General features: G+C 38.2%; 1 protein-coding gene across 7 annotated transcripts in view; it reads right to left on the bottom strand.

The window, feature by feature from the left end:
- The window catches only part of PUS10 (pseudouridine synthase 10), a 36,123-nt gene that overhangs the window by 16,633 nt on the left and 3,176 nt on the right, over positions 1–16,314 (bottom strand). For 4 of the 7 annotated variants that reach the window (XM_074817170.1, XM_074817173.1, XM_074817172.1 and 1 more), the window contains exons 3-8: positions 15,517–15,783; positions 13,796–13,882; positions 7,292–7,326; positions 4,734–4,845; positions 2,988–3,049; positions 377–422 (exon numbers count right to left, since the gene is read on the bottom strand). In XM_074817170.1, the coding sequence (XP_074673271.1) occupies positions 377–422; positions 2,988–3,049; positions 4,734–4,845; positions 7,292–7,326; positions 13,796–13,882; positions 15,517–15,783 (609 nt within the window). Of the gene's footprint in view, positions 1–376; positions 423–2,987; positions 3,050–4,733; positions 4,846–7,291; positions 7,327–13,795; positions 13,883–15,516; positions 15,784–16,314 lie in introns of those variants that run through there. The other 3 variants (XM_074817174.1, XM_074817175.1, XM_074817177.1) reach the window with 3 other exon arrangements.

Raw genomic sequence — 16,314 nt, forward strand, 5'->3', positions numbered from 1 at the left:
GTGACTTATCTGAACTGTTTCACCCACAGAGAGCTTAAGGATCATCTTTTATGCTACTTTTAATGCATGACAATCAAATTCCTGGATCTTAAGGGAGGTATTTACAGAGAACATACCTAAAATTATGGCCTTTAGACAGTGTGGAAAACGAACGACCTAAAGAAAAGTGCCAAGCTCTTAGTCTTCCTAAGCAGAGAAATGTTAAGTGAATAAAGGGGACAACTTTATTTTCAGACAATCGAAAACTAGAGAGATTTCTGATGAAGGAAAACCAGACATGAAACATTGACTGAATACCCAGGTAAGTTCTTTGTTGTAGCTACTGCTGTGAAATTCTGAATGTCAGAAAAGAAATGCAACAACGATGAGATCCTACCTGTTTGTTCTTCGCTGGTTTGAAACAGTCTGGACAGGCTGTGGCTCTAAATACAGAAATGAAAATTAGCTGCTACTCTTACAGAAAAAGAAATAAACAGACAGACCTATAAACATAGTGTGTTTACATCTGTACCAATATGTCCAGTATTTCACTTCCAAAGCTTAGCACAGAGCAGATTTTAAAATTAACTTTATCCTAAACCACAAATGGTGGAAGGTGTGTGTTGCTTGATCTAGAGAGAAATCAAGGACAAAGCTGCGTGAGCCTCTTCTGCTCCGACCGACACAAATGTGTCTCAGCTTTGAGATGGGATGGAAAAGCACACAAGAAGTTTAGCTTTCAGTCCTTTCCAATCCTTCTCAATAAAGGTCATGATGAATGTTGAAATTCTGTGCAAGATTTGCTGACATCTTGAAATCTACACTTGCTGTTCTTTGACAATGCACACTACAAACTAGAGATTCAAATTGCTGCTTCTGGACAGGAAAATTCAATTTATTACAGAAAAAGTAACCCCAGGTGTTCAATCCCATTTGTGCTTTGCCTCTTCAAAAGGAAACTATTGGTTGTTTCACGAAAGTGAAAGCCAAGTCAGTGAAACAGTTTTTCTGAGTACTGTAGAGGAAGTTGCTCTTCGTATTAGTGGATTTCTATGTACGCAGTTAGAGATTATTTCTAGCCTACAACACAATTTATCATTTCTTGCTGGTGCTTTTCAATGCCTCTGTAAATACTTCAGACTACAAGGAAGCAGGTCAGACCTCCTGTCATTTCTATACAAGCAATTTGCCTGGCCAGTTTGTGACACAAAGCATCGCAAATTCCCTCTTCCGGAATTTCAGCATCACCTTACCTTTAAATATAAATCTCCAAGCATAAGCTAACAAGAGCCAATTCAAATTTCCATCTCAAACCAAGGGTCATTTTAGCACACCTACCTACACGTAATTGTGTAAGAACAGCTTGAGAGATGAGAAATTGCAGATGTCATAGTTGGAAATCCCACCCAAAAGCATACCCAGAGGACTTCTCCAGGTTGACAACATCCTACTTGGCTTTCACAAAAACACATGACTGTCATTACTAAAGCCACGATAATTGCCAAATTTACCATATTTACATAGAAACCAAACCATTGCCTCAGAATATGCCCAGAGCCAGCCATTCACATATGCAGAATGCCTTGATGCCTGAGAAACTACCATGTAATTAAATCAGACAGAAAAATGTCTAAAATGTTAATTGCTGTTTAAGTATGCTACAACGAGAAGGCAAATAAGGGGATATTGTCAGGTCACATGGAATAAACCTGAGTTGTTGGAAGGTGGACTGGAATTTCTTTACAGCTTTCACCTCTACAACTATTCTGCTTGGAGCGTTAACATTGGCACCGTAACATGCTCAACATCAATATTTTTGAAACGTCACAAAAAGGATGGAAGGAAGAGCTGAAAATAAGAGCCGAGAGGTTTCAGAGGAAGGAAGAGCACTACAGAAAACAAGAATGGACCAAGTAAAATTAAATAAGTAAGAACAAAAGGGTGCAGGATCCAGAAACACTCAACTTTTTACAGGATTGCAGGTACCATTATTTAGAATTGTAGCTTGGCCCTGCTACTTTCTCCCTCTTTTGCCCAGTCTTGAAGAAGCTGGAAAGGAAAGATGTTCAGCAAACACTGGTAATCCATTCTTTCTAATACCTGCTCTGTCACCAAGCATGCACTCCCTCATTCCCCACCCCAAGACAAATGAAAGATGCGGTTGTTGAAAGCCAAGAAGGTGGCAGATCGGGCATTCAAACAAAGATCACAAACTGCCAGAAGGGGTAAAATCAGGGAAATATATAAAGGCTGCAAAGGAAATCTCTAGTCTCAAGAGATGAATTCATTATGCAGCAGAGAAGTTTCTGCTGAGCCTCTTTCTACACTAAGATTTAACTTGCAGCAGGAGCACAAGTGATGAAACTGAGTGAAATTTAACTTTTCCAGGAAGCATCAGCAAACAGGAAGAACAAACCTAATTATCCAGAATACACTAGAGCTAGATTTTGAGAAATCAGATTAAATGGCAGCTAAATTCACAGAAATATTTTGCTTCTTTGTGTATAGCAGATGGCCTACTGGGCCAGCCCAAAAACTGCACGTAGCGGCCAGGGAACTTCTGTTTGTTTTAATCAACCAGCTAAATTGGATTAACTCACTTGAAAGCCTTCCCTTCCATCCATGTCTCCTGTAAGAGCAGGAAAACCTAGGCATGACCTCAAAAGATTTCCCCACCTGCCACTATATGATTTGAATGGTTTTTTTTTAATGATATGCCTATATTGAAGAGCATAATGACTTTGAAAAGGGCTGAAATTGAACAATTTATCTGAACCTTCTCCTTCCAGGTCAAATCAAAATTCTGGATGGCTTTGTTTATTGGCTTTAAAGCACAGAATTAACCAGAGATGGTGTAACGTTGAGCTCTGCAACTCTATCTGATTATGAGGAAGTTTAGATGCAGGCCGCATTCTACTCTATAAACACTCTCATTTGTAGCAAATCCAAACCAACAATGTTGCACAATATTTAGATAGAGATCTTTTGTTATTTATATAAAAACTTACAGGAAATGGCACTCCTCATCTGTTTCTGGGTGAGCAAAGACCACGCTAACTTCAAACAAACTCTAAATTTAAAAAAAAAAAAAGAAGGTAATAGTTTTTTTTAAACAAACAGGGATGATATTCTCAAGCATCCTTATTGCAGTATTAGGAAAACAGTAAAGAGGTAGACAAAAAAAGTCACCCATGTATTCTACATCATCTAAAGCCATTAAAACATGTGCCATAATAGCATTTGCATTTCTGAAGTAACCAAAGATTATCTGAGAGCACTTCAAAAACATGAGTGACCTACAGATCATAGATACCGGCCCCATTTTGCACAGGGGGAACTGAGTCAGAGACAGTGTATGCTCAAAGCCTATTACGGTCACTAAACTTCACAAACCTTCTGGGAGAGCAGTGCAGAGCGTGGAATAAAGATAAAAACCCCGTAGTAGTCACCACCGTAAAATTTTGTCAGGGGCTTCGTTTGCAATGACTGGATGGCCTTGGGGCAAAGAAAGGCAACATGTCCTAGTGGATTGACAGCTAGACCAGAAACTCTAGTGTAATCTCAATTCTACCCCCAATTCCCTCTTTGGCCTTGGGCAAACAACACTCATTACTTCTGTTATTCAGATACCAGAATACCTCAAGGGGGCTATTGAAAAGATTGGCTAATATTCAAGTGCCTTGTAGATAAAGAGCACTAGACAAGTAACTTCTGTGGTACAATGATGTCTGGAGTGGCTCAGTACCTAAGTGTTGCAGAGCTCTAGCTAACTTGGTATGTAAGAAGTTTGTTTCTTCTTGGATCATCTTCAGGGTAACTGAGCGTTTCTTTCTTCGCTAAGACAAAAGGGATGCTTTCAATTAGCACTCCTGGGAAAAGACAATCTGTAATTATTATGGAAGCTGACAAATCAACGTAAAGACTCAGTGAGTCTAGTCCTGGGGTCAGTCCTATGGCTGATGACAAGTAAAAACTGCAGACTGCCTTGTCCTCAGCAGGAGTTTTAGCCGTGTTTGCAGAAATTTTACATTCAAGATGATGGTGTTTCTGAATTTGTCTGGCAACATCCGAATGTCATGTTCAGTCAATGCATTTCAGAAACATTTTAAGAACGTTAGTCAGAATCTGAAAGTTGGAAATAGAGTTTGAAAAAACATTTCTACTGCCTACTTACAGGTATTGCAGGTTCCAACATGCCTATATCTAGCATTCGTTAAAGTGAACAAGCACCAGACTTTCCTCTTTCAGTACGTTTCACAAATATATTTTATCCATAGGATTTAATATGCTAACAACCTGAACAATTTATCTCACAGAGCAGTAAAAGTGTTGGCAGTAATAGGAGAGCAAAGAAGGAATGTGTGAGCATTCCTTAGCCTCTGGAAAACAAAGATCCTGGAAAAGGAGAAAACTGAAAAAGTCTCATTGATGAAAGGAGGAGGGCAGCCCAAGAGCAAGAGATGTAGCAAAAGACTGCAATGGTTTCAGAAGATGCAATGATCTATGTGTGCAAAAATTAAGATTGGACTTGGAGATCTCTGGTTAAAAGAACTTTCCCCCCTGCTTCCCCCTCCAGTGAACATAAGAGCAGTGCAACTTGTTTAGCTGTTAATGAGGGAAAAAAGTATGTATTTTTATTTTCTTCCCCTCCTATATATAAGTGTATAAATATATAGATACACACACAAACACATATGAAAAAAAGGAAAAAAAAAACAGACATAGAGAAAAAAAGTTTCATATTTACACAACACCTTTCCATCGGCAGGAACACCCAACTCTTCTGACAACTGGGGATGAATAATCCACTTATAAGCTTCTTTCAGCTGAACAATGTCATCCTTTGCCAAGGAAAGGCCCAGATTTCTGAATCACAAAGAAATAATAACTTGCACAGGGGTCTGTCAAAGATAGATACATGACATATAATATTTCAAGACAAACTTAAGTAACTAGTGCCAGGTAAACAAGCAATACACAAGTAAAAAAGGACAAAAGTACTAAGAATACAGACCATGGCATGAAAGAATGAAAGGCTGTTCCATGACCTCCTATAACAGCGCTGAATCTTTATACTGAATTAACAAAGCGCTGAGGAAACATTAAGGCCAGACCAGGATTCCAAGTGAAATGCTTCCCAATAAACACATAACAGCTCGGCAGGGAGTAGCTAAAGGTGTAGCTACTAGAGCTAAGGTCAGCTCAAGCACAGATAGGACTATGTTGCCTCCTCCCTGCCTCTGGCCGTGCATTCCTGCCAGCACTTGCATGCTGACGCTACACAGCATAGTAAGTAACACCAGTCCATTGATCCCATTTAAAGCAAACCCTAATCCACTAAAAAAAGTGGTTTTTTTCAGCCAGGTCAGTGAGGTGATCAGCTCTCCCAGTGGTCACATAAGCGCTTGTGTTAACACAAGAAAGACAAAGGCACATGTAGATGGAGGTGAGACCCTTCTGATAGTAAATCAACATCTAGTTCAGTTTAAATAAACTGAGTATCTGGATCCTGCAGGGCACCACCCATGCTACTTGCTAAGGAGCCTTCTGTCCAGCTTCCACCCTAAGTAATATCCTGGTTTGCCCTGTTTCTCTTTGGCAGTGGTTTTTTCACTAACATTTAAATACAGATTCTTTTTTTTTTATGTACAGAACATGTACTGAGGAAACTCATGCCACAGCTTCATGGTTGGTCAAAAGTTACAAAGGTCTTTCCAGAATCTACCTGGAGAAGAGCTGAGAGAGATGGACAAAAATAATTTGGTTTTTTAAAAAAATAAATCTTGTTAGATTTATTTTTATGGTTCAAAGGGCAACCTAGTCCTTCATTAAAGGAGGGCATGGCTCCAGTAGGCACAAATTGCTAAAAGGAAAAGCCCAGATGACAATCTCAGTTGACCTTGCTGGAACAGGCTCAACTACCTCTGCAGGTACAAGACCAGGCCTTGACTCCTGTGTCTTTACCTATGGAGAGAGAAGTTAAAAGGAGCAGATGCCTGTAAGGGTGCCAGCATACGATGTCAAACCACTTGTTTGGGAACTTACAGAGCGAAGTGCATGTCCTCCTATACAAATGGCACCAACGGTAGGCTACGTGGGCAATACTTCCCCTGCAGGGCCTCAGCCTCTCTCAAGCACTTTAATGAAACAATTGCTTTTAAATTAGTCTCAAAGTAGGAAGTGATTCATCATCTTTTAGTTTAGCTTTCTATGAATATCTTGAAATGGTACTTCCAATGACGATGGCTTCCACCAAAGACTAGTTCAGTATCCTCAACTAACTTTGAGACAAGTGGGTTTCTTTCCTCTTGCCCACAAAGACAATTCGTTGCTTCAGAATGGCTCTAATACATTCTCATTTGGCCAGGAGTGGGAGTGTCCTGGAGTACACAAAGAATCAAGCGTTTAAATTGATTTCAAAACTCTGAGGTATAAAAATAAGACTCAAAACTAACATGCACCCACTGCGCTAATATCTTTCTTGCTACATTACTGACTTTTCACCATTATCTGACTAACAATTTTCAGTCACTGTTAATGTAAGCTAAACCAGATATAGTGACAAAATGAAGAGGTCTGTATTTCATGATGTCTTCCATGTACAAGAAGATTCTGGCTTGCAGATGGCATCAGGGCACCTCTCAGGACCATTACATTAACTTGAAGCTGTACAGTTGGACAGACAGCCTGCAGTCCAAGTTGAAATGCCACGTGTTAGCTATAATCACAGTATGAGGCAAAAGAGGTAAGAAACCCCAATTAAGGTCAAAGCAGGTAAAAAAAAAACAAACCACCAATGCATAGAAACCATCTTGTCCTTTGTAAGCATCAAGTAAACTGCACAAGACTCTAAGATCAACTTCTTGCCTGCTCAACATTTATATAGAAAAATGGTGTCTATATAAAAGAGTTCTTGCCAGGCAGTCAGTAAAAGCTAGGGACAATGAAAAAAAAAAAAAAAAAAAATCAATGGCAGCACATCCCAATTCTGAATTGCCTTAGGATTAGTTTTGAAAGTACAAAGTAAGTTAAAATCTTGGCCAAGGACATAGGAGGTGAGTCTACATATTCCACAACCGTTAGCAGAAGTACCTTTATATGAAAGCAACTGTCTTGACCTCGAAAATATAGCATTAATTGCTTGGTTAAAATTTTCTCTTAACATACATGTCTCTGCAGGTCCAGTGCATTAAGTGGTTTCTCATGTCTACTATGCTGGAAAAAAGTTATAGTAAGAGTATCTCTCCTTTCTCTAAATCTGGAGAACTCTCTAATAGAAGTGGTATGAGGGTTGCCAAAAGAAATTACTCACCCCATTTCCTGTTTTACCAGCAGCCAAGCAGCACGCTATAGGTCACAAGCCATGCCCAGGAAGAAGAGAGGGAAAAAAAAAAGGCAAGTGAAATTAAGGCTCAAAACTCCCAACAATTTGAGAGACTGTCAGCAGAAGGGAAAATGTTTTAAAAACTCAGGACAAAAGGAAAGTATTAGGATTTTAATTTAGCTTTTTTTTTCTTTTAGAAGTTGGAAGATAGAATTGGTATTTGTTTTTATTTGTAAGACATCACTTAGCAATTCACCTTTTGAGGCTTTAAAAAAAGATCAGGCTGCAGTAAACACACTTTGAAACTTGCTATTAACACTATCTTTAGAAAAAAGACTCTGACAGCCTAAGTCAAGTGCAGCTAGCAGCTACCTATCCTACAGAGAAATGGAAAAAAAAGTGTCTACATGGATGGTATATAAAACCTGATTTGACATCTAAATTTAAAAAAAAAAAATCAAATTCAATTATCATCCCTTATAAAAAACATGACATAAAAGAGATACTTGGTCTTATGGTAATCATGAACCCTTGCCCTGAGGACTGCCCCCTTATTTAAAGCAACCACTTAGTTTAGGAGACACAGGCTGAATATGAGAAAGCTGAGGAACAGAAGGAATAATTCCAGAAATCAGAGGGAGCTTTTAGTATAAACACTTGAGTTCACTAACATTTATCACACACCATACGTAGGAATGGCTGTAAAATGTAATCTGAGAATCACAGGCAGATTCAACCTTGAATTCTCCTTTTTCATTTCCCAATTGCTCCTCTGTTGCTTTGTGCAGAGTCTCTGTGAATCCCACCTTCTGCAGCTCCTGATACACTTCTTTGAGCAGAGGTTCCACAAAGTAATATTTACCTTACATATGTGAGCATAGGATAATTCAGGGACCTCAGGAGGTCTCTATCCAACCTTTTGGTTATAGCAGGATTGGCTATGAACTCAGACAAGGTTGCCCAGGGCTCTATCTGATGAGTTCCTGATGGTGACTGCACCATCTCTCTGGACAGCCTGCTCTAATGCTTGATTGTCCTCAGTCCGTGCATTGTAAATACTTCCTCGAACTCTACTCTTGTCTAGCAGCCTTATATATGTAAAGAAACATAATGTAGCAGACCCCTTAGATACGACACTGCCCAGGACAGAAGACCATGAACCATCACTTAAGTGTCACAGCCAACAAATGGAACTCAACAATATAAGAATTAACAATAGTTATAACAAAGATCAAAAACAGAATTAAAATTACCAGTGGTATGAAAGGACAATAGAAAAATACAAAAGTAAGCACAAAGGAGCAACAGCCATCAAATCAGTGCAGTGCTAACAGACTTGAACAAAATTAACAACAATCAAGAAATTGAAGGCTTCCAAACAACATTGCTCATGCCAAAAGCTTCCAAAAGTGTTTCTTTCCCAAACTCTGGTCTGGGGAACCAAACATTTTAGAGGTGCATCTCTTTGCAGTCTCACTCACTTCTCTTTGTACTGACATAATGATTCCACAAAATGATCTATTACTTCAGTGTAGTAATTGTTCAGCGCTTCAGGCTTTAAATTTTGTCTCTGTGTGGCCGAGAGTGACTGCTATTCTCTGCATCACAATGAAAATGTACCTTACTAAACTGAAGTGCATTACAGTTAACCAGAATTTTAACTTTGACCTCAAATGGCTTTTCTATTAGGTCTTTAATTAAGCGGAAAAAAAGAAGTGATGTTGGACACAGATACTCAGAAGACCTGTACAATGTTTCCGTTTCAACAGAATGCCTATCGCTGCAAAAGCAATTAATAAGAAGAGAAAAACTCCCCTCCAAAATTCCTACAATGAAGCAACAACAATAACATTTTCAGTTCTTCCTCTACTAACAACAGCAACAGACGTTAAGACTGGCAGGACACCACTTAACTAATAGCACCTGTACTGTCAATACACCATCTGGACACCTAGTCTCACCATCCTCACTGAAGATGAATTCCAAAAATCAAGTTGTTTGGCTTGAAACAACTATCGGGAAAACAATCAAAATTAGTCATTTCCAATCTGTGAACTGCAGACTACTAGCAAAGTGTCAGAGAAAGGTGACTGCATACACTTGTCCTACAACCACATATACATATGCAATGTCCAGAAGAGTTGGTATCTCAAAAGCAATGAAATCGATGATTTAAATTCTTCAAAATTTTAAATCCCTTCCCTGTCTTTCACTCTTCATACCTGATGCTTTAAGAATAACCTCCTCCCAAACCCTGTCGAAAGAATGATTATCTATTGTCAAGGAAATAATCTAATGAAGAGGCTTGAAAACATCTATCAAACTTAAAGGAGCAGCGCCAGGATCACATCATCTTTCCAATGATATCAGAAGGAACCACATCACAGATCTCTCTTACATGCTGACGGAGGAACTCTATCAGAAAAATGTCTATTACCCTTCCTTTGGTCATCTAAAAGAATAAGGGAATCCTAAAAACAGTGCTAGAAATACTAAGGGGAAAGAGGGATGGTGGATGGAGGACCCATACTTTGTTCGATACACAAAACTGCATGCTACTGCACAAAATAAATACAGTTGTATTGATGGAATACTGTTTACTCAAACTCACTGTGATACATTACCCTGCCTACGTAGTCAGTAGGAGTAAGACTGCTTCACAAAACACCATGAAGTATATTGTAATCTTGTTTGCATAATAACCCAGATACAATCATAAATGAAAAATAGTTTCCAATTGAAATTCCTTGAACATAATTCTGAACTAGAGAATATGACAGCCATAGAACTGGGTCTAGAAATCTGCATTTGACAAATGCCAATTTAAAAAAAAAAATCTCATACACCTTGATTTAAATCGCATGTAGGTTTGGTACTCAGTCAAGTGGCTAATCTCACTCCTTTCCCCTGTTTTACGGGGGTACAATTACAAAATAGAGAAAACTTCTGGATCTAAGTAGCTATGCTAAAATGAGACCACAGGCCAAATTTCATCTCATCTCTCTTGACTTCAAAATTGAAAGAGAATTCAAGAAATTACTTTTCCCCTTCAATTAAGAGGAAACAATAGAATAGGGTACTGTGAGCACAGAAGCCAAAAGATCCCAAATTCCAAACCACATTCAAGCACCAAGCCAGCCAAACCCCTCAACTCCTATGCCTTCATTCCCCTGCTCCACTCTCTCCCAGCTGTATGTGAAGCAGCAGATCAGATCCCTCTACTTCATAATTACTTTATGTTTGTGAAGTGGTTTGGAAATGAAAAATGCTCATTACAGAGCACAAGCCTGCAGGGCAATGCTTAACAGCAAATATATTTCTGAAATACACTGGCTCAGGCACTATATTGATTACAAGCTGCAGGATATTATTCTAATGCTATCTGAGGGATCACAGCAGCAACAGTTGAAATACCATGTGCAATCCCAGCCACGGCGTTTTTTCACTGTATTAGAAAAGAGCTCCGAGATGGGGAATTCCATGATGAGGTACACACAGTCCTACAGGGAGTAATGACTACAGATGCTATTTGCATTCATGTCCTTGTAGCAAGTACCAGGATGATGGATCACAACCGAGACTACAGACATAGCTAACAGTCACCCTTTTGAAGGGCATGACTCACTTCATATTCTAATATAGTTGTCTGACATAAACTTTGGACTCCTGTATTTAGAATTTATTTTAATCAAGTATCCTACTTGTGGAAAGAGTTGATAGCTTCTTTGTATTACAGATACAAATACTACACCAATGTCAATTTTATGTCCCACTCTTCTTCAGCTCCTATCGTACATTTTAGACTTGGCAGGATGACAATTGTCATCATTAAATTAGTAGAAGGCAATATTAAAAGGTAGTTTCTGATTTTTTGTTAAAAAAAAAAAGTCAGAGAAAATCTGTGTGTCATACAAAAGGTCAATGGGAGGGAGGCTGTCTTTGGGGTGTCCTTTTATGCTAAAATTACGTATGTTCTTGTACAGTGCAGTTCAAAGAATTGAAAGCAGAATTTAACACAAGACCTCTTTTCAAAAGAAAGCATTTTGAGATATTTGAGATATTTTGAAATATTATATTACTTCCTGCTTTTCTGTAACTGTAAAACAGGAACAGTTTTTACCAATTCTTTTTTGAAGTGATAAACAGAAAGGTTGTAAATAAACCCCCATGATTGTAAAGAGGTTCTTTCTCCACCATCACCCATTTTCAATCCTTCAGTTAGAGCACAGCTACACAAACACCTCATTTAGAATTTGGCAGGACTGAGGGGATGGAATAGAAGGACAGCAGGAACTTCCTAATGCAGACCTGCTCCCAGGCAAACCAAAACTGTTTCCAAAGACAACAGATCTGGTTTTAGAGCTTCCTACTCACTCATCCCACTCCAGCTATTAATTTCTGGACTCACACCACAACTTTATTCCCTTGGTTGTACCAAGCACTGTAGTATTGTTTGTTTGCTTGAACATAAGGACAAGATACCTTGAACGAAGCAGATGGACAGGTTAAAAATTACATCTCATCCCTTTTATCAAACTAATAATTTACTGCACTTAGAAGACAAAGTTATTATAAAGTAATAAATCTGGGTTTCTACCAGCTGCATTTGCCAAGACAGTTTTCCCAGTCCACACAGTCTCGGTGTATCATCAACATTTCAATCAGCAAAAGGAACTCTCTGAAGCAAACTATTATTTTTTGCTTCCATTTACAGCCAAGGCTGCCTCAAAAGCAGACAGAAACACTTGCCCTGCTTGTTCAGATTAGTTAGAGAACGTCACTGAGCTAGAACTGCAATGCAATAACACCCTCTACCGAGGCATTCTGGCAAAGACCACCAAGAGGGTGAGGAAGAAGAGCAGCATCAAATTTTTCTTTCCTCACCTCCATCATTACATAGCTAAGCTATGGGATAAAAAAAAAAAAAGAGGTCATTTTAAAGCTAGATAAACTATAGCTGTCAAGCTAAAAATGCATAATGGAAATGGATTAAGAACTTGATAACATGGGAACATGGGAATTGCTGTTGGGACTCTAGCCAAAAGATTTTGTGCATCGCTTTGTTTTTTGCTCATCGAGGCTATAATGATTAATGAATAAGGGAGGTCTCAGTAGTGACTAGCAGAGGTAGAGGAAACAGAAAAGACCTGGTCTATAGTACCCTAAAAATAATAAGGCGCTTTTTTTTTTTTTTAAACACTTAAGCTTACACTGGGCATAAAGTTGGAGTGAGTTTGACCTACATTTGTAGTTTTACAGAGCATCGTGGGCACACGTACGTGCATTCATATACTCACCCAGCCTAGTGCTTTTTTGACATATTTCACTGTTTAGATGACAATAAAATCCAAGGGGAATAAGGGCAGTTCATCCAGCCAGAAAGCACAAAGCAATTTATTCCGGTATTATTTTACCAGACACAAAAGCAAACACACCAACTCTGCTTAACTTCAGATGGGAAGGAGAGAATCTTATGTTCAGGAAGACTTAGAAGTAGAACATACATTAGCACAACGTAGCTCTTACACTGGCATTTGCCAGAGATGCCACAACTAACAGTATAAATCAACACTGAAAGTGTAGTAGATTATTTAACAAACTGTGTGGGAGGAGAATAGACCTCACCAAAGGTTTATATATAAATCCGAGATCATCTACACTTCTTTCTGCCATGTTCACTGAAGCTTCTACTACATCTTACCACAGCAGGCATCTATCACAAAGATTTAAGTGTTGCCCTTTAGAAGAGTATTTTTGCATCACTTTATATCAGAAAGCAGGGGAACATCATAAAACATCTCACAACTAAGCAAAAATTGTTGCTTTATCGATCAAGTTACACTATGCTTAGTATTCTCCCTCAATTTAAAGAAAAAAAAGAAAAAAAGACCAGGGTTATACACTCCTCTGCATTATCATTATCCTCTATAATTAAATGACTGAAATGTAAACAATTTAAGTTTGATTAAAATTGCCATCAAAATCAGGAGTTTTACAACTGCTATAAACTGTAGTTTTACAAATCTAGACTTTCAACAATGCCCAAGACAGGTGACTATTAAAACACCTATTTTCACATCATTTAAAACGCTGAACAGTTTCTTAATTTGTATTCTGCACTAGCAATTATCATTTATTTCAGGAAAGGCACCAGCTGTGCAGTTCCTTCTCTGAGAAGATCCACAAAGCAGAGCTGGCATCCGTACCAAAGGGAACAATACACCGAGGGTTTAAAGAAACTCCTTTTAGATTTTTAGATGTAAAGTAACTCCTGGGCTAACTAAAAACTGAAGCGACTCAGACGCTTTATTAATTAAAATAATACTCACCAACAAGGAAGGGGAGAGCAGACTTCACTTCTAGCATGTGTTTTTGTTTTGTTTTTTTTTAAATAATAGCAATCAAAAATCAAACCACCTCCAGCTTGTACATTCCACAGTTACTTTCTTTAACACGCATTTCAGTTATGAAGAAATATGTGTAAACACTTACCTCCCTAACAGACAGCTGTGGGGGTAGCGACACAGAAAATACAAAACTAGTGAACTGGTAGTCAGCGGAATTAACCTTTTGGCACACCTGTAAAGAAAGGATTTTAATATTAAACCACAGCAATGGAACCGAGTTGATAATCTTTTTACTCTAGCGTAATCACTGTAAATCCATGTTAATACACATTCAGATAGATGCCAAACATACAAACCAGAGTAATCCCTAACAACTCATTGAAATATAAGCTTTTTTGTTCGGTTAAAAAAAAAGTTACTAATAAACTTTATAATCTAATAAATCAATAAATCCTTATTGCTATGAAACAACTAAACTTGCTATTTTAAGGCTAAGACCAATTGTATACTGAAATCTTAGCGCAACAAATTACACCAAGCTGACTTGGAATGTCTTTCTTTATGGCAGTGATACAATTCCACGAGAATAAAAATGTTTAAGATCCTGGGATAAGACGGGAACAAACAGGTATCCACAGTATTAATTCATAATCACTCTTCATCACAAAAAACCATTTTTGTCACTGGAAATAAAGTAAGAACCTGAACACACATTGAACATTTTAAAGTAGGCTAGCAAGCGCTGATGGCTAAATGTCCCTATTGGAAGTAAGATTAAACACACATGGAGCAGTCATCTAAAATGTCAGTGATTTTAGTGAATGTTGAAGACGAATTATGAGCTCACAAGGTGAAATCAACATCTCAGATTTCCTAATAAAATAATCAGGTTTTGTGATGCCTTAACAAATGCTGTCAGATTTTCCATTGCTACTCAAGAGAGTAACTCTGAAACAAGTCTTACAAGTGGATTCTGTAAAAATATATATACTCTGCCAATGGAAACCAAAAGAAACATCGCGTGCTGCAACAACAGAAACGATATACTATGCTTTCTGTTTAGTCCCATTTTTAGATATATTCATGCTATTAAACCAAATTCTGTTCTATTAAAACTCTGTTAAACATCTCAAATGCAAGTGTGATTCTTCTAGCTGATATTTCAGTTTGTCACGCAAGCAATTTTAGTGCTCAGAGATGACATTTGCAACACTCATTATGCCTGTATTCTCTCCTAACTCTTATTTTCTCCATTATCTACAATCTGTTGTATCACCAAAACATTTTCTTCCTCTGTGGCTTTTGAAATAGGACATTGTAAAGACAGACTCATGCTCTATTAGGAACGTGTAGTTAAGCTGAAAAGCACAGCAGTTCATGCCTCCTCGTTTTCCCTTCACATAAGAGCAGTGAAGAGAGATCACTGTTTACAGGGAGGTTTTCCTTGTAATCTAAGCAGCTGAACCTCAGGTTATCTCCTAAATTCATGTAACCATGTATCTGCTAGTCCTTTTCTTAGGAAAATGTGCTCCTGGCAGTCATTCCATTGCACCTGCACTGCTATTTTTTTAAAAAGTTACATTATGACAAGGCCTGGGTGAAAAAAAAAACCAAACCCACTGACAAATTTTATTTCCCTGCTGTGCAGGAGGTATGCAAACAGTGTCAGTGAGCGGTACACAGCTGAATGGCGCCATCTACACTTCAAATAATCAAAATGGGCAAACGTTTCGGTTTGTTTTCCGGTATTTTTCTCTCAATTGTTTAACTGCATGATGTTTTTAATCACCAGCTCTATACTGTTGGACCCATACATACACAAGCTCCAGAAAAAGTACACAGAAAGACTAAGAAGAGGTATTTTACCTTTTTAACAAAGTCAACCTCGCAGAACTCCTGAAGAATTCCCAAACACACATTGCAAACCTTCACAGCTGAGCTCTCCGTTGCAGTACTTTCATCGTTAACCGAAGGAATCTGCTGGAGGGCTCCATTGTGGTTCAGATCATCAGGCCTTTCTTCCGTGTGTTCAAGTCTGATTCTCTTACAAGGTGGATCAACTACATCAGAACAAACCGTATCTTCTTTTTCTTGATTATTTTTCAGAAATTCTTTTAAATCCTTCATCAAATCCTAACACAAACAGAGGAATCATACTGCTGTTGTTCTTTCCTCTTTTCTCCAATGCTGTAACAAGCACTTACAAACACAATTCTAAAAGGTAGCACTAACCACTCCAGTTTAGCCTCAGTGTATGTAATGAATAACTTGGAATTTATACCAAAAGACATTTACACTAATAAAAAGCTCCAAGCTGTATTTCTCTCAAACTGTTATCCAGAGAAACTGATTTTTGCTGCACAGACTTCTTCATTATCCAGGAAGAGTGAAAACATTTTACAGACCTGACTTGCAGAAATGCATTTATCTTTGGCCCATCACTATCCAATGAAAATAGATGTTTATTGCCTTTTTGTCATTTAGATTATGTCAGAATTTAATTTCTCCAACTCCATTAGCCCAGATGACTAGAAAGACAGTTGGCTAGTATAGTATGAGAAGAAAATGAGAACAGATGCAGGCAAGAGTGAAATTAAATACATAGAGAGAGAACTTCACATAAAGAGAGAAGCCTACAAAAATTAAAGGGTGTGCTGGTGAGGA

Source organism: Strix aluco, chromosome 3 (assembly GCF_031877795.1).
Source record: "Strix aluco isolate bStrAlu1 chromosome 3, bStrAlu1.hap1, whole genome shotgun sequence".
NCBI lineage: Eukaryota > Metazoa > Chordata > Aves > Strigiformes > Strigidae > Strix > Strix aluco.